Genomic DNA, 23,998 nt, shown 5'->3' with positions numbered 1-23,998 from the left:
TTCTTCTAGAGCATTTAAAATTATGCTCTAGTTTTTGAGCACAAATCATCTCTCCCTTCCATGTGAATTTTTCCCTAAAAAATCAAAATGAAGCAATAAATGTGAAAGAAGCATTTTTCTTTAAAGACAAAATGTTTCCCTTAAGCAAACATTAATCTACTCAAGCACACAGTTACTTCTACCACCAAGAAAATATTTTTCTGATATTTTTTGCTTCACTGTCTGAAAGCAGCCTTTACTAAATTCCACATACCCAAATAGCACTCAACTGCTCTCCACTGAAACATTCTAGCATCCACTGAGCTCCCCATCCTATATTTGATACCTAACGCTGTCCCCATATTTGTGAATATTCTGACATTTTTAATGCAAATTTTTGACCACTCAGCAATACTCTTCTACTAAAATTTGCTTGGGAGGGTTTAAAATCCCTTGGCAGGCCAGGCCCAGTGGCCTAGTGGTTAAGTTCAGCACACTCCACTTCAGCGACCCGGATTTGATTCCCAGGTGCAGACCTACACCACTCGTCTGTCAGTGGCCAACGGCAGCTCACATACAAAATAGAAGAAGATTGGCAACAGATGTTAGCTTGGGGTAACTCTTCCTCAGCAAAAAAAAAATCCCTTGGGAATTCCAGGTGCCATCTTAAGCATATAGCACAGTGAGATGTTAGGAGTTGGCCATGACAGACAGGACTGATTGACAGGATGGTATGGAGCTGGGGTATTGGATGTGAGCAGCAATTGCAAATGGTGGTTTTGCTTATTGTTTACAACTTTAGACAGATGCAATTTAGTTGGTATGTATACTAGTTAACAATGAGTTGAAATTACCTCTAGTTATTTCAGAAAAGAGAAAGAGAGCGCTTGCATAATGTTTTGATCGCTATTTTAGCCAACCCTGTTGTATCACACCTCCGGTGTTCTCATAAAGGTGAAGTGTAAACACCATCACTAAGTAAGGAAAGCATTCAGGGGCTGTGTATCCAACCCCTTGCTTTTATTGATCCACTTTCGATCTAAAGCAGTATTCATTTGGCCTAAACATTAGCTACATAATCTCAACTTAGATCTCTGCCCCTGCCTCCTCTAAGTTTGTTGCTCATATGTTTTCTACTGTTGTCACACTTTAGGGTCAGGAAGGTCTGTTTTGAATTTCAGAGACATCATTTATTTCTGTGTGATGATGGAAAAGTTACTTAATCTTTTGATTTTCAGTTTGTTTGTTTTTTCACATATGAATCAGATTTAATGATACCTGCTCTGCAAGGTTCTTGGGACTATAAAAAGAATTAAAGTGTATGAAACACATAGCATAGAAGCTATAAAATAGTAGATGCTCAATGCACATTATTATTAAATTTTGACATGTAAACAAAATGTATAACTAATTTATAATTGTGACAGAAAAATATGTTGTTTTTGTTACAAAAATTCAAAAGATAATCTTTGACATGTACCTGTGAACATACAGATTTCATCAAATATGAGTGTGTGTGTGTATATGTGTGTGTGCAATCTCTTTCCTATATGTGTTCACACTCATAAACACATTCTCCTTTAATATTTTCTGTGTTAAAGACAGCTTTGGGTTTGAAACCACAAAGAATTGGTGATATTAAAAATAGCAATTGGAATGTGCTATTTATTCATAAAAATGTAAGTGATTTCTCCATACTTGGAGCATGGGTTTTTCAAAGAAGTATGAAAGTCAGAACTTTAAAGGAGAATTTTTAGAAAGAATCTTAAGCAAAATATCATTGGGGAATTGTCTCATTCATTCTCCAAGTGTCCAACAAGCTAACGAAGTGACATTAGGAAAACCAAAGTATCCTCTACATATTCAACCTTTTCAAAAAATGCCCGTGACAAATGATGTAATATAAAATAAAATGGGGGGCTGTTTTAATTGTCAGCTTTAAATTCTGACGTTTCTTCTGATAACTCTGCTAAAGGATCCCTTGGTCTCTGTGTTTGTCTTACAGGCACTGTCGCAGGTCACTCTCCTTCTGAGGGTTTGCTTCATTATCCTTACCTTGACTTCCATTGGATTTTTTCTGGATCAAAGGCAAGAAAGGAAATTCTTTCATTTTATGTAACTTTATGATGTAGTTTTTTATGTGAAACATTGATATTCACCAAACATTTGTATTCAAAAAATAAAGTTGAAACTAAAATTTCGCACCTTTATTTTAAAGAAAACAGAGTAGCAGTTTATCTGATTCTAAATCAAGGGTGCATTTTAAATCTAAGCTTTTAAATGAAACTTAGGTTTTCAAGTATATTAAAGAAAAGCTATAAAATACAATGATTGATTTCTCAAAACATAGACCATAATTCTGAGTACTTAATAACATATAAAACATATTCGAGTATTTTTCCTTTGCCATTGAATAGTTCATAATCTACGCCAGAATGTGTGTATATTTAAAGTTTATGTCCTTTACCCTCACACAGCATATTATTTAAAGAATCCCCTTTTAAATACTACCCTGGCCAGAAAACACATTCACTTGAGCAATTTTAAATTGCTTTTATGGCAGGAGGTATATAGAAAAATATCTATTGGTTATTGCTTAGTATTTATCAATCGTTAACAGTAATACTAATATAAATATTTTTGTACTTAATATGTACTATGGAATATGTTATTAATCGTTACAACAATGCTCTGAGATAAAAATTACTATAAAGCCCATTTTACGGGTTAAGAAAGTCAGGCAGACGGACAGTAAGAGATAGAAGAGAAAACAAACCTAAGCAGTGTGACTCAAGAATTCACATAGTATAGAATTTACATATATTGTAACTTCATGAAAAACTGCAAAGACGCTCAGTCATTCTTGAAATCTTATCTGTTATAGTGTTATTGTTTTTCAAGTAGGTAACAAATAACCATTACTTTCCAGAAATTTTATATATACAGTAAACATACACTTAATTTATGTTGAATATTATGTCACCTTCCTAAGGAATGCTTAATGGGTGTTCTGGAATAGCAAGAGATTCTGGAGTTTCATCAAGATCCAGGTCCAAACGAACTTACTGGTTAACGGAACTGTTTATAGTATGCATTCATGTGAACATCTGGTAAAGAATGATGCAGCTGGCCCACTGCACATAGTCATATGTAAACAATGTGTAGAATTTTAAACTTATTTCCTTCAATACTTCAAAAATGCTGCTTATTTTATCATTCCTTTTGTTTGGCTCTCTATCGCTTTACTAGAAATAAAGTACATACCGAGCCAGAAAAAGAGAAAATGGAGAAATGAGTCAGAGCCATCTGAAATAATTACCCAGATCCAAAGAATCAGGATTACAGTTTAAAGATCACAATTCTGTTGATTGCATACACTTAATAGAATTAGCAATCAGCCAATAGCAAAAGTATAGTTGCATGTTTTAATGAAGATATGTTGTCTCCATGGATACAGATAAACAGGCTAAATAAGCAAGCTATCAATTTTGCCATGATATATCCTATGATATATTGAATTATTCTTATTGCATATAATTATGTAAAAGTCTAAACTGCCTCTGGCCTTATTCAAGAACTCATACTGAAATCACAATGTCAGCATCATGGGGGAGTGAGTTGTTCCCTTTGTCTCCCCTCTAAGTTACAACCAGTAGGACAGCCATAGACCAACAAAAGACTCTGCACAGCATACCAGAAGACCTGAGAGAGCCATACATCTATACATCTGAAGGTGGGTGGACTGGACCTCCTGGAAGCAGTGGAACCAGGGGAGCAGTGGCAGCAGATCCCGAGACTGGAGGTTCCAGGATCTGTGGGCCATGCCTGTGACTGGAGGCCCTGGAACTGAGGTAACACCCACGAATGGAGGCCCCAGGAATCCAGGCAGCCCAGCTCCCAGTGGTGCCAGAAATCACCATGCACCTGTGACCAGGGGCTCCAGGAACCGTGAAGATAACTGTGACCTAGCTCCCTCCCCCTCCCTTGGCAGCAGTGCCTCTGACACCAGCCCTTCCAGCAGCAGGGGCTGCATCTAAGACCCGAATACCCCCAACAGTGGTGGCAGCACCCGTGACCTAAGGTTCCAAAAAGTGCAGCAGCACCAGAGATCAGAGGTTGCAGGAGCCACAGCAGCACTCATAGCTCAGCCCTTCCCCCTCCCCCAGCAGTGGCATATGATGCCTGCAACTTGAGGCTTCAGGAAATTCAGCAATGCCCACAACTCAGCCTCATCCTCTGCATCCCGTGGTGTTGCCTCCAACATCAGCCCTTCCAGCAGTGGGGGCTGCATCCAAGACCAGGATATTCCCGGCAGCAGCAGCAGTGCCATGACCCGAGATTCCAGGAATCACACTGACACTGAAGACCAGAGGCTGCAGGAGCCGCAGCAGCACTCATGGCTCAGCTCCTTCCCCTCCCTAACCAGTGGTGGGTGGTGCCCACAACCTGAGGTTTCAGGAGCTGCAACAGTGCCCACAACCCAGCCCCGGGTGGTGGCACCCCCAACACTGGCCTGCCAGCAGCATAGGCTGCATATAAGACCCCGGGTCCCCAGCAACAATGGAGGTGCCCATGACCTGAGATTTCAGGAACCACACAGGCACTGGAGACTGGAGGCTTTAGGAGCCCCAGTGGCACTCATGACCCAGGTATCCCTACCCTTCTGGTGGTGGTGGCGTTGCTCACAACCCCAGCACACCTGGCAGTGTCAACAGCACCCATGAACTTGTGCTCCTGGCAGCAGCATTGCCAACACCACCAGATAACCCAGGAGCAGCAGCATAAGCGGCACACAAGACAACAGCACCCGAGCCCATGGAGAGCCAGGTAACAGCAACAGTGGATCCCATGAACCTGCTTCTCCCAGTTGCAAAGGTGCCTGCAACTTTGGCCTTCCTACCTGGCAGGAGTGCCTGCAGACCCAACAAACCAGGATGTGCCAGAGGTGCACATGACCCCAGCCCCCACTCCACTGTCCCCCTCTCACTGCTATAGTGGGGGAATACACAACCCAGGCAACCCCGGAAACAGCAAAGGTGCTCACAGCCCAGTGAATCTGGTGGTGACACCCACAACTACAGTGACATCGTAAGCAGCAAGGCACCAGCAACCTCAGAGGCACAAGCAGTGCAAGGAGGGCACTGATGATGCATCTGGCAGAGGCAGTGGAATGTGGAAAGTGCAGACTTGCAGATACAACCAGAAGCAGCTGAGAATCAAAGTAACCAAAGCCTTACACAAACAAGAAAAATGTTTCCAACCACAAATGCACCAGCAAAGGAACAACTCATCAAGCACCATTAAGAACTATAGTAACATGGTAGCACAAAAAGAACATGACAACTCTCCAGAAAACAAACTCGAAGTCATGGAAAATTCTGATCTAACTGACAGAGAATTTCAACTAGTTGTCATGAAGAAACTCAACAAGTTACAGGAAAACTCAGAAAGACAGTCCAATGAGCTCAAGAATAAAATTAATGAGCAAAATGAGTGCTTCGCCAGAAAGATTGAAATGCTAAAAAAGCAAAAACAAAAACAAAAAAAACCCAGAAATTCTGGAGCTGAAGAACTCAATAAATGAGATGAAGAATAAATAGAAAGCATTGGAAATAGAGCAGACCATATGGAAGAGAGAATTAGCAAGCTCAAAGATAGAAATCTAGAAATGATTTAGGTGGAAGGAGAGAGAGAACTAAGATTTTTTTTTAAAATGGAGAAATTCTAGGAGAAATATCACACTCAATTGGAAAAAAACAACATAAGGATAATGGGTATCTCAGAAGGAGAAGAGAAGGAGAAAGGAGCAGAAAGTTTATTTAAGGAATAATAGCTGAGACCTTCCAAAATCTGGGGAAAAAAACTAGATATACAAGTACTTGAAGCTAATAGAATACCTAATTATCTCAGTGCAAAAAGATCTTCTCCAAGGCATATTATATTAAGACTGTCAAAAGTCAATGACAAAGAAAGAATATTAAGGATGGCCAGAGAGAAGAAAATAACTTACAAAGGAACCCCCCCATTAAGCTATCAGTGGATTTCTCAGCAGAAACTCTACAGGCTAGGAGAGAATGGAGTGATATATTCAAAATATTAAAATATAAAAACTGTCAAGCAAGAATAATCTATCCAGCAAAGTTATTCTTGAGATATTAAGGAGAAATAAAGGCTTTCCCAGACACACAAAAGCTGAAGGAGTTTATTGCCAGTAGACATGGCTTACATGAAATAGTGATAGGAACCCTCCTTCATGAAACAAAAAGGCAAAAGTATACAAAGCTTTGAGTAAGGTGATAAATAGACAGACAAAATGAGAAAATTGCAACTCTATATCAGAATAGGTTAATAAACACTTAATTATAAAATAAAGGCTAAAGGGAAAGGAAGTATTGAAAATAACTGTAACCACTTCAATTTGGTAACAAACTCACAATACAAAAAGGGATAATTTGTGACAACAAAAACAAAGAAGAGGAGGAGGAAAAGGATGGGACCTGCATAGCCAAATGGAGATAAGATGCTATCAGCAGAAAAAGGACTATCTCATCTATGATATCTATTATACAAACCTCATGGTAACCACAAAACAAAAACTCAGAGCAGAGTCACAAAACATAAAAAAAAGCAGAAACTAAGAAACACATCACAGAAAACCACCAAACTGAAATGGCAGACAGAAACACAGGGAAAAAGAAAAAATGAAGATACAGAACAACCAGGAAACAAAAGACAAAATGGCAGCATTAAGCCCTCATATGTCAATAATCACCCTAAATTTAAATGGATTAAATTCGCCAATCAAAAGACACAGTGTGGCTGGATGAATTAAAAAACACGACCCAACAAGATGCTGCCTCCAGGAGACTCATCTCAGCTCTAAAGACAAACATAGGCTCAGAGTAAAGGGATGGAAGATGATATTCCAAGCAAATGGCAACTAAAAGAAAGTGGGTGTAGCTATACTTTTATCAGGAAAAATAGACTTCAAGCCAAAAAGATAACAGGAGACAAAGATGGACATTATATAATGATAATGGGACATTCCACCAAGAAGACATAACATTTATTAATATATATGCACCTAACATGGGAGCACCAAAAAATAGAAAACAACTTATATTAACAGACCTAAAGGGAGAAATTGACAACAACACAGTAAGTGGAAGACTTTAACACCCCACTAATATCAATGATACATCATTAAGACAGAGAGTCAACAAGGAAATATTGCCCCTAAATGAAACACTAGTCCAGATGGACTTAATAGATATATATAGAACATTCCATCCAAAAGCAACAGAATACACATTTTTCTGAAGTGCACATGGAATATTCTCAAAGATAGACCATATGTTGGAAAACAAAGCAAGCCTCAATAAATTTAAGAAAATTGAAATCATATCAAACACCTTTTCTGACCACAATGGTGTGAAACTAGAAATCAACCACAAGAAGAACACTGGAAAATTCACAAATATGTGAAGAATAAACAACATGCTACTAAACAGCTATTGGATCAATGAAGAAATCAAAGGAGAAATAAAAAAATACCTGAAGACAAATGAAAATGAAAACACAACATACCGAAATCTACAGGATGCAGCCAAAGCTGTGGTAAGAGGGAAATTTATAGCAATATGAGCTACTCAAGAAACAAGAAAAATCTCAAATAAACAATCTAACACTACACCTAAAAGAACTAGAAAAAAGAAGAACAAACAAAGCCCAAAGTCAGTAGAAGGAAGGAAATAGTAAAAATTGAAGTGGAAATAAATGAAATAGAGACTAAAAAGAGAAGAAAAGATCAAAGAAACTAAGAGCTGATTCTTTAAAAAAAGTAAACAAAATTGACAAACACTTAACTAGACTTACTAAGAAAAGAAGAGAGAAGTCACAAATAAATAAAATTAGAAATGAAATAGAAGAAATTACAATACCACAGAAATACAAAAGATTATAAGAGAATACTGTGAAAAGCTATACACCAACAAACTGGATAACCTAGAAGAAATGGATAAATTCTTAGACTCATACAACCTCCCAAAACTGAATCAAAAAGAAATAGAAAATCTGAATAGACCAATCTCAAGTAAAGAGATTGAAACAGTAATCAAAAACCTCCCAAAAAAACAAAAGTCCAGGCCCAGACAGCTTCTCTGGTGAATTCTACCAAACATTCAAAGAAGGTTTAATACCTATCTGTCCAAAAGTATTCTGAAATATTGAAGATGATGGGATGCTTCCTAACTCATTATATGAGACCAATATTACCCTGATACCAAAACCAGACAAGGACAACACAAAAAAGGAAAATTACAGGCCAATATCACTGATGAACATAGATGCAAAAATCCTCAACAAAATGTTAGCAAATTGAATACAACAATACCTTAAAAGGATCATCCACCACAATCAAGTGGGTTTTATTCCAAGGACACAAGGATGGTTCAACATCTGGAAATTAATCAATGTGATACACCACATTAAGAAAATGAAGAATAAAAGTCATATGATCATCTCAATAGATGTAGAGAAAGCATTTGACAAGATTCAACATTCATTTATGATAAAAACTTTCAATAAAATGGATATAGAAGGAAAGTACCTCAATATAATAAGGGCCAGATATGACAAACAGACAGCCAACATCATACTGAAAAACTGGTGAAAAACTGAAAGCTATTCCACTAAGAAAAGGAACAAGACTAGGATTCCCACTCTCACCACTCTTATTCAACATAGTATTGGAATTCCTAGCCAGAGCGATTAGGCAAGAAAGAGAAATAAAAGGTATCCAAATTGGAAAGGAAGAAATAAAACTGTCAGTATTCGTGGATGACATGATTCTATATGTAGAAAACCCTAAAGAATCCACCAAAAAACTATTAGAAATAATAACTGAATACAGTAAAGTTGCCAGGGACAAAATCAACATACAAAAATCATTTGCATTTCTATATACTAGCAATGAACTAGCAGAAAGAGAAATTAAGAATACAATCCTATTGACAATTGCAACAAAAAGAATAAAATACCTAGGAACAAATTAAACCAAGGAGGTGAAAGACCTGTACACGGAAAATCTATAAGATGCTGTTGAAAGAAATTGAAGAAGACATAAAGAAATGGAATGATATTCCATGCTCACGGATTGAAAGAATTAACATAGTTAAAGTGTCCATATCCTAAAGCTATCTACAGATTTGATGCAATCCCAATCAGAATCCCAGTGACATTTTTCACAGAAATAAAACAAATAATCCTAAAATTTATATGGAGCAAGAAAAGACCCTGAATAGCCAAAGCAATCCTGAGAAAAAAGACCAAAGTTGGAGGTATCACACTCCCTGGTTTCAAAATATACTACAAAGCTGTAGTAATCAAAACAGTATGGTACTGGCAGAAAAACAGACACACAGATCAGTGGAACAGAACTAAGAGCCCAGAAATAAACCCACATATCTATTGACAGCTAATTTTCGACACAGGAGTCCAGAACATACAATGAAGAAAGGAAATCCTCTTCAACAAATCTTGTTTGGAAAACTGGACAGCCACACACAAAAGAATGAAAGTAGACCATTATCTTACACCACAGACAAAAATTAACTTAAAATGGACTGAAGACTTGGATGTAAGACCTGAAACCATAAAACTTCTAGAAGAAAACATAGGCAGTACACTCTTTGACATTGGTCTTAGCAGTATCTTTTTGAATATCATGTCTCCTCAGGCAAAGGAAACAAAAGAAAAAATAAACAAATGGGACTACATTAAACTAAAAATCTTCTGCAGGGCAAAGGAAATCATCAACAAAACGAAAAGACAACCTACCAATTGGGAGAAGATATTTGCATATCATATATCTGAAAAGGGATTAATATCCAAAATGTATGAAGAACTTGTACAACTCAACAACAAAAAAACCCCAAACAACCCAATTAAAAAATGGGCAAAGGATCTGAACAGACATTTTTCCAAAGAAGATATACAGATGTCCAACAGGCACATGAAAAGATGCTCAATATCACTAATTATTAGGGAAATGCAAATCAAAACTACAATGAGAAATCACCTCACACCCGTCAGAATGGTTATTATTAAAAGGACAAGAAATAACAAGTGTTGAAGAGGATGTGGAGAAAAGGGAACCCTCATACACTGCTGGTAGAAATGCAAACTGGTGCAGCCACTATGGAAAAGACTATGGGGATTTCTCAAAAAATTAAAAATAGAAATACCATATGATTCAGCTATTCCACCTTTGGTATTTATCCAAAGCACATGAAAGCACTAATTTGAAAAGACATATGTACCCGTATGTTCATTGCAGCATTATTCACAATAGCCAAGACTTGGAAGCAACCTCAGTGCACATCAATGGATGAATGGATAAAGAAGATGTGGTATGTGTGTGTATATATATGTGTGTATACACATATATATATACACATACGTATATGTATACAATGGAATATGACTTAGCCATAAAAAAAGACGAAATCTTGCCATTTGCGACGACATGGATGGACATTGAGGGTATTATGCTAAGGGGAAATAAGTCAGATGGAGCAAGACAATTACCATATGACTTCAGTCATATGTGGAAGATAAACAAACAAACAAACACATAGATACAGAGAACAGATTGGTGGTCACCAGAGGGAAAGAGGTGGTGGGAGGTTGAAAGGGGTAAAGGAGGTCATATGTACGGTGATGAATGGAAACTAGACTTTTGGTGGTGAACATAATACAGTCTATACAGAAGTTGAAATACAATGATGTACATCTTGAAATCTATATAGTGTTATAAACCAATGTGACTTCAATTTAAAAGAAAAGGTGAATCAAATGGTGTTAAAAAATAAAAAAAGAACTCATACTGAAACATAGGTATGCCATTGCAAACCAGTGCAATGGAAGCCAGAAGAGAATGGAGTGATGTTTTTAAAGTGCTGAAAAAAATATCTGCCAACATATATCCAGCAAAAATGAAGGTGAAATAAAAACTATTTATATAAACTTCTACAGCAAGTTTTATGTTTGATAGTGAAATGTTGAAAATTTCGCTTGAAATTGAGCCACATTAGACATGTTTATTATTTAGCATTGTGCTAGAAATAGTAGAGGAAGGATAGAGAAAGAAAAAAAAAGGCATAGGGATTTGAAATAAATTAATAAATTAATTATACAATTAATTTACATTAATTAATCTAATAAGTATAACTAGTGGATTAGATAGAAAATTCAAAGAATCTATAGGGAAATTACTCAAATAAATAGACGAATTTAGGAAAATTTTTAAAGAAATGTCATCAGCTACATTTTATATACTAGCAAATAAAAAACTATGCAATAGCATCAAATATATCAAATACCGAGAAAAAACACTCCTAGAAAAATGAGTACAAAATCTCTAAAAAACACTACAAAACTATTGAAATATTGTGAAAAATAAATAAAGAACTAAATAAGTAGAGAGATAACTGTATTCATATATTGGAATGCTCAATATTTTAAAAATTGCGATTCTCACCAGATTTATTTACATATTCAAAGCAATCTGAATTAAAATTGCAAAAGGTTTCTTCATGGAATTTGATAGGCTCTTGCTAAAATATGGAAATGCAAAGGACCAATAATAGCCAACACAGTCTTGAGGTTTAAAAAAAACATGGCAGGAGTTGCACTACTGGCTGTCAAGATTTATTATAAAGCCACAGTAATTACACATGTTTTATTGGCACAAAGACTAGAAAAGAGAACCTAGAAACAGATCTATGCATGTATAGAGACTTGATTTGTGACAAAGGTGTGCCCGCAGACCTGTGGGAAAAGGCTGCGTTTTCAATAAATGGTCTTGGAAAAATTGCATTTCCACATAGGAATAAGAAAAATAAACTTGACAAATATTTCACACCATAAAATTTAATTCTGGGGTCAGGGATTTGAACGTGAGAGGAAAACCAATACAGATTCCAGCAGATAGCATAGTAACATATCTCTGTAATCTTGGAGCAGGTAAAAATATTAAATGGGACGGAAAAATCCCTAATCATAAAGACAAAATTGATGAATTAGACAATAATGGCATTAAGAAAGTCAGTTCTTCAAAAATTAACTCTCATTGACACAATGAAAAATAAAACCTCAAGTAGGAAAAGCTATTTGCAAATTTTATAAGTAGCAAAGACTTTATATCCCAAATGGCTAAAGTTAAGAAGATTGAAAATGCCAACTGTTGGAACACTCACATACTGAAGAGGGGGGTTTATATTGTGATACCTAATTTGAAAAACTGTTTGGGAATTTTACTAAATTTGAACATATATACACCTATAACCCAGCAGTTCAATTTCAAGCATATACTCACCAATACACTCAAAGGCATGTAAAAGAATGCTCAGAAAGCATTGTTCAAATAAATGAGTGCTACCAACAATCTAGATGTCCTTCACGAGGTGGATTGATGCGTGGATAGTGGTGTATTCACACAATGGAATACCACGCAGGAGCGCAAGAATGAGCTACTGCTGCATGCAGCACCATAACAGCAATCTCACTAACAACATTGAAAGAAAGATGCTAGATACAAAAAAGTGCACATGATATAATGCCATTTATAACAAGGAAAAAAAAATAAAACTAAAGAATAATTATTAGAAGCCTAAGCTAAAGTGGTAAAAATGTGAATTAAAAAAGAGCAAGAAAGAGTATGATCACTGTAAAAGTCAAGGTAGTCTGTCTCGGAGACAGAGGGCGAGTGGAAGTATTGTAGAGGTCAGATGTCTGTGGGGGTGCTGATAATGAGTGGTGGTGACACGATTGCTTATTTGTTGAAAATCATCAAGCTGCAGATTTCTATTTTGTCTACTTCTCCCTATATATGTTTCATCTCACAATACAAAAGGTTAAAAAGTAAACTATAGAACAGAATTAATAAGAACTAAATGTTTTAAAATAGAAATCTTATTTTCAGTTTTTTCATTGAAAATTACCCAGATATCATTTTTTTGTTAAAAAAGTTAGTTTATAGTAATGATATAACATTATTTTACAAGGCGAAAAATTTCTTAATATTTTTTTCACAAAAAATTAATCCTATTACTAGAATGCAAATAAATCGTAAACTATTACTTTGTTTTAAATTGAGTTTAAATTACTTGGGAAAAAATGTGTTCTCTTTTTCGTACAAAAATGTTGCTGTAGCCAGTTTTACAGAAACAATGGGTCATAATCAACAGACTTCAGAAGAAATTTCTAAGTTCAATGAATATAGTACTTTAGATTTTTTTCACTTTTTTCTCTATACTTCTACATTCTAAATTAAATAAATAATATATAGCTATAATATAATGACATTAATTCAAAAATATTTTAGTTAGGAAATTCACTTGTCCTAACAATATTATCTTTTACAAAAATATTTAATTCTCCAACAAATCTTAGATGAATATCATATGAAGCTTATTTTAGCTGACAAAGTAGCTGTTCATTACTGTCATTATAAGGCAACTTATAAATGCTTATCTGTGTGTGACATTCAACTCTGTTTCAAATACATAAACACACTTATTTCATTTATATAGCGTTTGAATTTCAAGGATACTATATGTACAGAAAATATTCATCACAAAATAGTTAACCTTTGTTATCATTTTAGACATAACTACACATTTTTCATGTTTCCAGTATTTCAGAAATTGACTGTTCATTATTTTAGTGTATATTTAGTATATTTAGTATATTTAACTAATATGGTCCTCCGAACAAGTCATTTTTTAAACAAATGAAGTATAAGGGTATTGGGTAAGTGAGGGGAGTCTCATTTACTTTAAATCTTAGAAATTTAGTGGTCTAATATTTTACATATTAGTTGAAAGTATGCTTCACACTGACTCATCAATGCTCGAGCTAAGCAATAAATTGATCAAGAACAGATTTTCTTAAAAAGATGCATTTTATTTCTTAGTTTAGTGTCTGTTTTCAAACAACTTCAGAGGCACAAGCTCCTTAAATATATTAAAATACTTTGTATTTCTTGAAAATTAAAAGAAATGTGTATCACTATATTAATTATAACATATAAACACATGAAGAGCATATTTAAAGCTAATGCATGTTAATGATATTTATTTCAGACCTAAGGCAGCTGTTATGGAAACTTTCCGTTGCTTGGTGTTCCTAATGCTGTGTAGATTTGGTCATCTGAAGCCCTTCATCCCTTCCTTGTCATTTGCTTTTGAGGTAAGATTCTTGCTTTAGGAGGCTATAGCAGGATTATACATCTATTGTGCATTTAACTCATTCATTCAACTTTGTTTTTGTCTATTTATTTTGTGACTGGTACTTGTGGGAATTTTTTACCTATTCATTTATATACCAAAACATATTAGCTGTGTCCCCTTGAGCTGGTTAATATTGTTGAGCCTCAGTTTTCTGGTCTCTAAATTTGGATTGATAGCACTAACCTCATAGAATTGTTGGACAAATTATGTTGCATGATGTTTGTAAAGAAATTAAGCCACATACTTGGTTCTCAACAAGTGGTACAAGTGATTTTACAAAAAGTTCTTGGCAGAGACTCTGCCATTTGAGATTTTTCTTTTTATACTGTTAAAGTGAAAATTGTGATTAAGATATCTTGTCAATCCTATAAGAGGTAATAATTGTATGGAAATAAAATCATTAACATCATTGAGATTTCTCTACAATGGAAGAACATATGTTATAATGTGATCTTCTGTGATGATTAAAACTTACCTTCTCAATTTTTTGGAAGAGTTTGAGAAGGATAGGTATTAAGTCTTCTTTGAATGTTTGGTAGAATTCACCAGGGAAGCCATCTGGTCCTGGACTTTTATTTTTGGGGAAGTTTTTGATTACTGTTTTGATCTCCTTACTGGTGACTGGTCTATTCAGCCATAAGAAACGATGAAATCCAGCCATTTGTGACAACATGGGTGGACATTGAGGGTGTTATGCAAAGTGAAATAAGTGAAATAAGGAGAAGGTCAAATACCGTATGATTTCCTTCATTAAGTAGTAGATAATAACAACAATAAACAAACACATAGAGACAGAGATTGGATTGGTGATTACCAGAGGGGAAGGGAGGAGGGAGGAGGGCGAAAGGGATAATTCGACACATGTGTGTGGTGATGGGTTGTAATTAGTATTTTGGTGGTGAACATGATGTAATCTATGCAGAAATAGAAGTATAATGATGTACACCTGAAATTTATACAATGTTATAAACCAATGTTACTGCAATAAACAAAAAATTAAAAAAAAAAAAAAAACTTACCTTCTAAGACCTACATTGAACTTTTGGGTAGATATTTATTGTTTCAGATCTTAGACAACTGTTAAAAAGCTTTATTCTCGTCACTAGTGTTACGGACATTGTTTTCTTCTTTTAAATTAAGGGTTATATTGTTTAACTTTGGTGTGGAGCAGCCTGCCAACATCTTCAGAAGGTGCAATATGTAACCTTATTTAAGCATGAAACGTAAATGCTGACATTTCCCTCAGCATCAATGGAAAAACTAAAATAGACACTTTCATAATTTAGTAATGACTTTGAATTGGAATAAATTCTTTGGAAAACAATTTGGTGCTACGATACAAGGCATATGGTACAAAAATGAGGAGGGGGAGATATATGTATATAAAAGTATAAGTGTATTTATTTTATGTATGTAAATATATCTGGAAAGATAAACAAGAACCTAACCCACGGTTGCCTGTGGGAAAGTGAATTGTGTGACTAGAAGAAAGGAATACAGGGAAGATTCTTATTAATATTCTTTGGTACCTTTAAAATTTCTGAATATATTTTCTGCTTTAAAAACCGTGTAGGGCCAGCCCGTGGCTTAGTGGTTAAGTGCGTGCGCTCCACTACTGGCGGCCAGGGTTCGGATCCCCGGCGTGCACTGCTTCTCCGGCCATGCTGAGGCCGCGTTCCACATACAGCAACTAGAAGGACGTGCAACTATGATGTACAACTATCTATTAGGGCTTTGGGGGAAAAAAAACGTGTAAATGTTTTAAATGAAGCATAAAATCTCAGTATCAGGATCTTGGATATCAGCCAGTCTAACATATTTTGCATTTAAATAGACATTAAAGTTTGTATATTATTTCTTGAATGACAACCTAAAGGCAAAGTGAAGGAGCATAAATTGTACTTAATGAAATTCGGAAATATACATGCCTGCCCAAAAAACCATTAAAATCAAAGAATGGTATTTTCACACTCTAAATGAGGGAAGGCATTCTAATTGTAGATATGAAAGAGAATAATTCCATTTAATGAATCTACTCTTTAGTATATTGTGTTAGTTTATCTTAAATGCTCCAAAAGCAACTGTAGAATGTGGGATCTTAAGTTATGCATGGTATAATCAAGTGGGAATGTATGCTTACAGAAACACATTGCGTTTGGGGTTCTTTGATGATGGGATAGTGGATGGCAGTGTAGTGTGTCCACCGTTTGTGACAAACTCTAATGGTGAGATGCTGTCCATTTACTTATTTAGTCAATAGGTGAAAGCGAGTGGTTAAGACTTGAGTTTCAAAGCCACATTACCTGAATTTGATTCCTGGCTCAGGAACTTACTAGTTATGTGTCCTTGGGCAGTTACTTGACCACTTAAATATTTTTAGCCTTGCCTTCCTCATCTGTAAATGTATGAAGTAATAATGTCTATCTAATAAGATTTTGAGAATTAAATGAGATAATCTATGCAAGAGACTTAGCACAGTGCTGAACACACAGTACATGCTCAATAAATGTTAGCTGCTGTTACTATTATTTTATATGAACTTAAAGAGCCCTTGGAATAATTCTTTGGCTTGCCTCGGAATCCAAAAGTCAAGTTTGGGAACAACTGACAGAGGGGATGTGGAGGAGACACGATGCTGAACTGAAAGTCACGGTTATGAATTCTTAGTTTGACTCTAGGCTATTGGACTCTGTGCCTCAAGTTATTCACTGGTGAAACAGATTTAGTGAGGGCTAACATGCATTGAGCTTTTACTATGTTCTAAATGCCTTACTCATATTACTCCACTTAACCTTCATATCAGTGTAACTCATGATGTAGTTACTCTTATTATTATTATGAGAAAATTGAGTTACAGAGAGGTTAAATAACTTGTTTGAATTAACATAACTAATAAGTGAACATGTCAGGACACACACCCAGGCAGTCTGACACCACAGCTCTTGATCATCTAGCAACATTTGCTTCCATGTAATGATAGCAATACTCATCTACCTCAAGGATTTTAGATGAAAAATACACATGCAATGCAGCAAAAGTACTTTGAAAAATATTGAGAGACATAATGAAAGGTCTTATCAATTTAACTACAAAGTGTTCTTAAAAAGCTAATGGTTTGAATAATTTACCTCTGAATTATCTTTGGTTTATGATTCAAGGAAGGGAGGACACCATGGCAAAATCTTTCAAGCTGCTTACCTACTCTTTCTAGAACCTGTTCCTGTCCATCTAGACACACACGGCCAATTCTTCAAGAGTAGACATTGCCTGTGGTTTACCACTAAAACTGTTCCTTAAAATGGTGTAATAGTATCTACTTCACATGGTTTGGTGGAAAAATTAAAAGACACAGTGGATAGAACATAGGAAGCACTTGATACATTTTAGTTCTTACCATTGTTCATATTTCTATTATTACTGCTATTACTATTATTAAACTATTATTATTATTAAAATTATTATTATTGGCCATTGAATTTCCATTGTTAAAACTGAACAAGTCTTCTCTGACCAGAAGTCAATAACTATGTGGTGAGGATGGGCAACTATTTTATCATTAATGTTTTTAGCTGTGAAGCAGCCTTTTCTTCCACTTCCTTTTAAAGTTTAAAATTTTTTAAATTACAAACAGTTACAAGTTTTATTTTTTAATTGTGATTTCACATTTGTGTTTCCCTCACATTTTTATTTCATAGAACTTTATGTAAATCTTTGCCATTTATTACGGTTTTAATAAAACTGTTCTTTGCCCCATACAAGCAGTATAAAAACCTAATAAATGGCTTCAGTGACTCCATTCAATATGAATTAGGGCTGACTGACCAGGAGTGATTACACTATAAGGACACAATGTTGCCACCATTTTTCTTCGAAGCTATCATTAGACTCAGTGTCATTGAAGCAATTAATCCCCTTTCTTTTATAAATCAATGTCGTATATATTGGCAACATCGGCTTGTGGCCCTGTGACTTCACTATTTATCTAGAAAGCTGGATTGGATTTTTGTTATGTTGCTTTATTGTGTAAGTCGAATTCCATAGGTTTGCATGATACCACTTCTACACTAAGCAAGCGTACTGTTGAGTACACTCGCAGCTGAAAACACCTACACACAAGCACACACAGACAGGAAAACTGACCTTAAATTATCTTTCACTTAGATTATAAAACAGCTCTTAGGTAGCTAAAATTCTGAGTCGGAAATACAAAGTATAATTTGAATTTGATCCTGGACCAGTATGTGGAAGATTTATTCCCTTTAGCTTTTGTCCACAAGAGTATTAAGTAAAAGCGTGGTGCCCTTGCTATTTATAAATAGAATTTACTGCTACACAAAAGCACAGTTTTCCATTTAGTGTGTGCAACGATAGTCCATGTCCTTGTCCATTTCTCTTTGGATGTGGCCATCAATATTTTGACCACCAACTCACATACCTTTTTTTAACTTGCTTTTTCATTCATAAGAAATTTGACAGAAAAACAATCTCTTCCTGCCTTCATTCACTCATTTCTCACTCACGTACAGATACATATACACATAATTTTTTTTCTGCTAGCTCAGGTGTAATTTGTTCTTTCTAAGATGCACCTGTGAATCTGTGATTGATTTAATTTTCTCATATCAGTAGCTTTAAAGATGTCTAACCTGATGAACCGTTAAAGAGAAGATAGCAAGGTCAAAGATGAATAGCTATATTTGATAAGTATATAAGATAATCAGAAATATTTGTTTGGGGCCGGCCCCGTGGCTTGGTGGTTAAGTGAGCGCGCTCCCCTGCTGGCGACCCGGGTTCGGATCCCGGGCTCGCACCGACGCGCTGCTTCTCTGGCCATGCTGAGGCCGCGTCCCACATACAGCAACTAGAAGGATGTGCAGCTATGACACACAACTATCTACTGGGGCTTTGGGGGAAAAATAAATAAATAAAATCTTTAAAAAAAAAAAAAAAAAAGAAATATTTGTTTGCATATATTTTGATACTATGTGCATTTTTTTCATATAACATTTAATTGAAGAGATAGTTTAGGGTACTGGAAAAAGCATTGGCTTTGAAGTCACACAAACCTAAGTGTCATTCCCCGCTCTGCCGATTGGTTGTGGGACCTTGAGGGAGTTAGCTAAACTAATCATACCTTAGTTCCCTCAGCAAAAAGGAGAATGAAAACCTTACAGGGGTTGTTTTAATATTCAAAGGAGTAAAGAAGATAGTCTTTAGGACCTAGCATAATATCTGGCATGTAAGTAGTGACTATTATTAATAATAATTATATCCACTTATCTATACTATATACACATACATACATACACAAACTACACACAAATTTAAAATAATGTTTTGAAAATTAGGGCATTAAAAGCAATGAAAATATAAACCTGAGAATATCTGCTTGTTAGTAGCCAAATAATTTGAGTAGATTCCAAAAGAATATGCAATGCCTTTAAATTTAGACCTCAGATGTACACCTGAAATTTATACAATGTTATAAACCAATGTTACTGCAATAAACAAAAAATTAAAAAAAAAAAAGAAAAATTCCAAAATCTGATTTACGTTTCTGCTTGCCATTTAAAGCTTTAGATTAGCTGGTTCTATCTTCTGTGGGCATTTACTTATCTCCTATTAGGACCCACACTTGGGGCTGCTGTTACTCGTTCATCTAATAACATAAACAGTCCACCATCACCCTGCTGCTGGACTTTTCACTGCACTCTGCCTTCAGTAGGGTGCTCTCCACTTCCGCTCCACTTCATTAAAATGGGAGCACATCACTCCCAGCTGGTAAACCAACTCATGTCTGGTGAAGATGTGCACAAGAGATGGGTAGGAGTTGGACAGGTGGAGTCCTAATAGAAAATAAATAAATGCCCACAGAAGATAGACTCAGCTTTTCTGATGCTTTCAATGGCAAGCAGAAATGTTTACCCAACACTTACTGAACGCCTGCTCCAGCAAAAACAGAGCAAAAGCCCTGACTTTGTGGAGCTTAGATTTTAATCGGTGTATTAATTTTCGATTGATGTGTAACAAATTACCACAAACTTAGTGGCTTAAAGCAACACACATTTATTATTTAACAGTTTCCATGGGTCAGGAGGTCACGCACAGTTTTGCTCGGTACTCTGCTCAGGTTCTCAAAAGGCTGCATTTAGGTGTTGGCCAGATTGTGTTCTCATCTGGAGGCTCAACCACGGAAAAATCCACTTCCAAGCTCACTCAGGTTGTTGACAGAATTCATTTCCTTGAAGCTGTGAGACTAGGGCACCAGCTTTGTCTTGGCTTTTGACTGGAGACTGCCCTCAGGTCCCAGAGGCTGGCTGCAGGTCCCGCCACATGAGCTGCCTCAACATGGCTGCTGACCTCATCAAGCCAGCAAGGAGAGATCTTGCTCCCCGGGGAGCTCAGTCCCTCTTTTAACGGCTTTCACATGACTAAGACAGGCTCCTCCAGAATAATCTCGTTTTGTCAAATGAAAATCAGCTGACCCTCATTACTGCTCTGATCACATTTTCTACTACTTTCCTTCTTGCTTACTCAATTTCAGGCAGGTGCAGCGTTCTAGGAACATGTTCAGTCCACCCTTCTTCAGTACGCTTGCTCTTGATTTTGCCTTTGCTTGCTCTTTCCCAGGAATCCACATGGTTTTTGCCCTCACATCAGGTCTTAAGTGAAATGCCACCAGCCTTCCCTGGGTACTGTTTTTATTGTTGTTGTTGTTTTAATTTTGCCTCCGCCACTCCTGATTTATTTTTCACCATGGTACTTATCCTTACCTCATAAACCATATATGTGAATATAAATATATATGAATATGCATATAAATATTTGTCTGGCTTATTGTCTGCACCCTCTCCAACTGTGGCGCACAGAAACTAGACTGGCCCCGGGATCCTCCTCCTGCTGTCTATGTCACCCTGCATAATCCCCTCCCTGGAGTGTGGGTGAGACCTGTGACTTGCTTCCACCCAATAGAATAAGGCAAAGACTCTTGAACATTCATTTATTTATTCAGTAAATATTAAATGAGCACCGAAAGCACCTGCTACGCAGGTCATACTCACCAAAACGGAGAGAACAAGTTGCTGGAATTTCAACCTTACACAGAATGTTGAATAAATGTTGGTTGACTTCAAATGACAAGGTATGCATATTCAGTTGTCCTTTCTTATCTAAATAGTTGGTCAAAATACGTGTATCAGAAAGTAAAGGAAAGTTTAGCAGTTCTTAGCAGCTTCGTGGATTCTTCTTTCTTTTTTGGTTAAATTCAGTCTTCATTGGTGTTTAAGTTATCTGTTTCTGCATAGCAATCCAACCCAAAAATTAATGGCTTAAAATAATGAAGATTTATTATTTTTCACAATTCCGGGTGGTTCCATTGCTGCTTTCACTTGGGCTCACTCTTGAACTATATTCAACTTATGGGTCAGCCAGGCTGGACAGTCACATGGGTCACATGAGGGGAGTCCATTTTGGCTATCAGCGGGAGTGCCTTTATTTTCCCTCCATATGACCTTTCACTCTCCAGTGGGCCAGACCAGGTCTTTACTTGGCAAATTCAAGATCATGACAGCTAAATCTACAAAGCTCCTTGAAGCTTAGGAACTGAAATTCAAAAGATTTCACTTCTGCCGCATTCCATTGGTTAGAGAATATTGCTAGGCTAGCCAATGTACAAGGGGTGGAAAAATAGACTCCACCTCTTGATTGGAAGAGTAGTCAAGTCGATTGTAAAATGGCCCATGAATTTAAGGCCATTATCCAATCTACCACACTTGAGTTTTATATTATTTAGGTTGATCTCACAATGATGACTAGTATATCACAGAATGTAGACATATTTGTCTGAAGCAATCTTAGATGCTTCGTTTCAACTGTACATCTCGCCACATTATAAATGTAAAGAAGAGACTACTCTCAACTTTTTTTCATAAAATATATGCTAGTCTACCATAAAAATACTTATGGATTCAAGGGGAAAATGACGCACACACTGACTTATGAATATTCATAATATACAGCAGTTTTGAGTAATCTATTTCGGTATTATTCAAACTTAAAATATTTTTATCAGAAAGTTTGCAGTTTGAAAGAAAGTTTGTGGAAATTTTGTGTTTATGAGTAGTAGCTATGTTAGTTTTAAATAATACCCTTCTTAATCAACTCATAATTATTTTTCCGTTATGTAGTATTTATGTATTAAATTATATAAAATATTTTTTAAAAGATAATAAAATGAAAACCACCCACATTAAAACTATAATATTACAATACCAGTGAGGTATTGTTAACACTGTGTAGTCTGTTCCCTGCGTGACCCTCCTCTATTTCATACTCCCACATATACAACCATTATCTTGCACTGTGTGCTTATCATTTCCATGCTTTTCTAAACAAATTCTAAACATCATTTCTAAACAAATTCTAATTTTTTCATTTATTCTTAAATTTGCCATTAACCAATATTTCATTGATTTTTAAAAAATGTTTGAGTACAATAAAATGGTATCATAACATATATATTTTTTCCTGTAATTTCCCTTAATTTCCTGAATGTTTTATTCCTAAAATTATCCTTTCTGTTGCACGCAGTTGTAGTTTATTCATTTTTATTGCTATAAGATATTTCATTGTATGACTATATCAAAATGTCCCTTGTCCAGTGTTTGTTTCTAGCTTTTACTTTTACAATGCTGCAATGAAAATTCGTGCACATATCTTCTAGCACACATGGCATACATGTAGAGTTTCTTTAAGTTTTACAGCTAGGTGTGGAATTACTGGATTGTAGGAAATGCGCCTGATTACATTCTTAAGAGAACATCGAGTTGTCTTCCAAACTGGTTGTAAAATTTACCACTATCAGAGTATAAATTTACTCACCTAAGTCAGAATTGTCAGATTTCTTAACTTTTGTTCATCTGGGGAATTAAATGATATCTCACTGTATTTCTAATTACCTTTTTCCTGTTTACTACTGAAGTAGATCATTATTTTGTCTTTATTGGCCATTTATGTTTCTTTTACTGTGATATGCTTTTTCATGTCATTTACCCATTTTTCTATTCATTTATTTTCTTCTGCATATTAGAAATTCCATATATGATGATACCAATCCTTTGTCATTTGTATTGGTTAAAAGGATCTTCTCTTAGCTTGTAGTTTGTCTCATCATCCCAGGATTGAATTCAGATGGATTTCATTCCATAGAGTAATGCTATATAATAGTACACTACCTCCACACATGAAGATGCTACTACTAAACCAGCCATTATTATTAGTTCTGATAAACATAAACTTTTTTCTATATTGTGCGAGATATATCCAACTATAATTCCTTCTGTAATGACCAGTTTAAGCCTATATAACTCCTGGGCTGGGTTGTGAATCTAGGCTATAATTATGCAAAAACATAAAGCTAACATACAATTTGAAGACTGATTCCATTATCATGGCTTCTTTAGTAAGTTTTATTGACTATTTAGATTTTAAATATATACACATAAAGATTTCCCCTATCCCTCTGTAGGGGAGAGTAAAACTTAAAATTAATCCAAAATCTACTCTATATCATATCAAAACTGCTAAAATGTACTGAAATTCTTCTATATCCATGATGCTGTATTACCAACTGCATATGAGTCTTCTCTTTAACAACCCACATATTAGCCGTTTTATCTGTTCATTAGCTATTTATCCAACAGGTGAATGTAAGCCACTTCACCCACCAG

General features: G+C 35.7%; 1 protein-coding gene across 1 annotated transcript in view; it reads left to right on the top strand.

The window, feature by feature from the left end:
- The window catches only part of AGMO (alkylglycerol monooxygenase), a 334,799-nt gene that overhangs the window by 184,772 nt on the left and 126,029 nt on the right, over positions 1-23,998 (top strand). The window contains exons 11-12 of the mRNA XM_004431408.3: positions 1,985-2,067; positions 14,124-14,229. Coding sequence (XP_004431465.1) covers positions 1,985-2,067; positions 14,124-14,229 — 189 coding nt within the window. The remainder of the gene's footprint in view (positions 1-1,984; positions 2,068-14,123; positions 14,230-23,998) is intronic.

The sequence above is a fragment of the Ceratotherium simum genome, chromosome 1, assembly GCF_057802395.1.
Source record: "Ceratotherium simum simum isolate JZ-2026a chromosome 1, ASM5780239v1, whole genome shotgun sequence".
In the NCBI taxonomy this organism is placed as follows: Eukaryota; Metazoa; Chordata; class Mammalia; order Perissodactyla; family Rhinocerotidae; genus Ceratotherium; species Ceratotherium simum.
The sequence above is the reverse complement of the archived record's forward strand: the minus strand, read 5'-3'. Positions and strand labels throughout refer to the sequence as shown.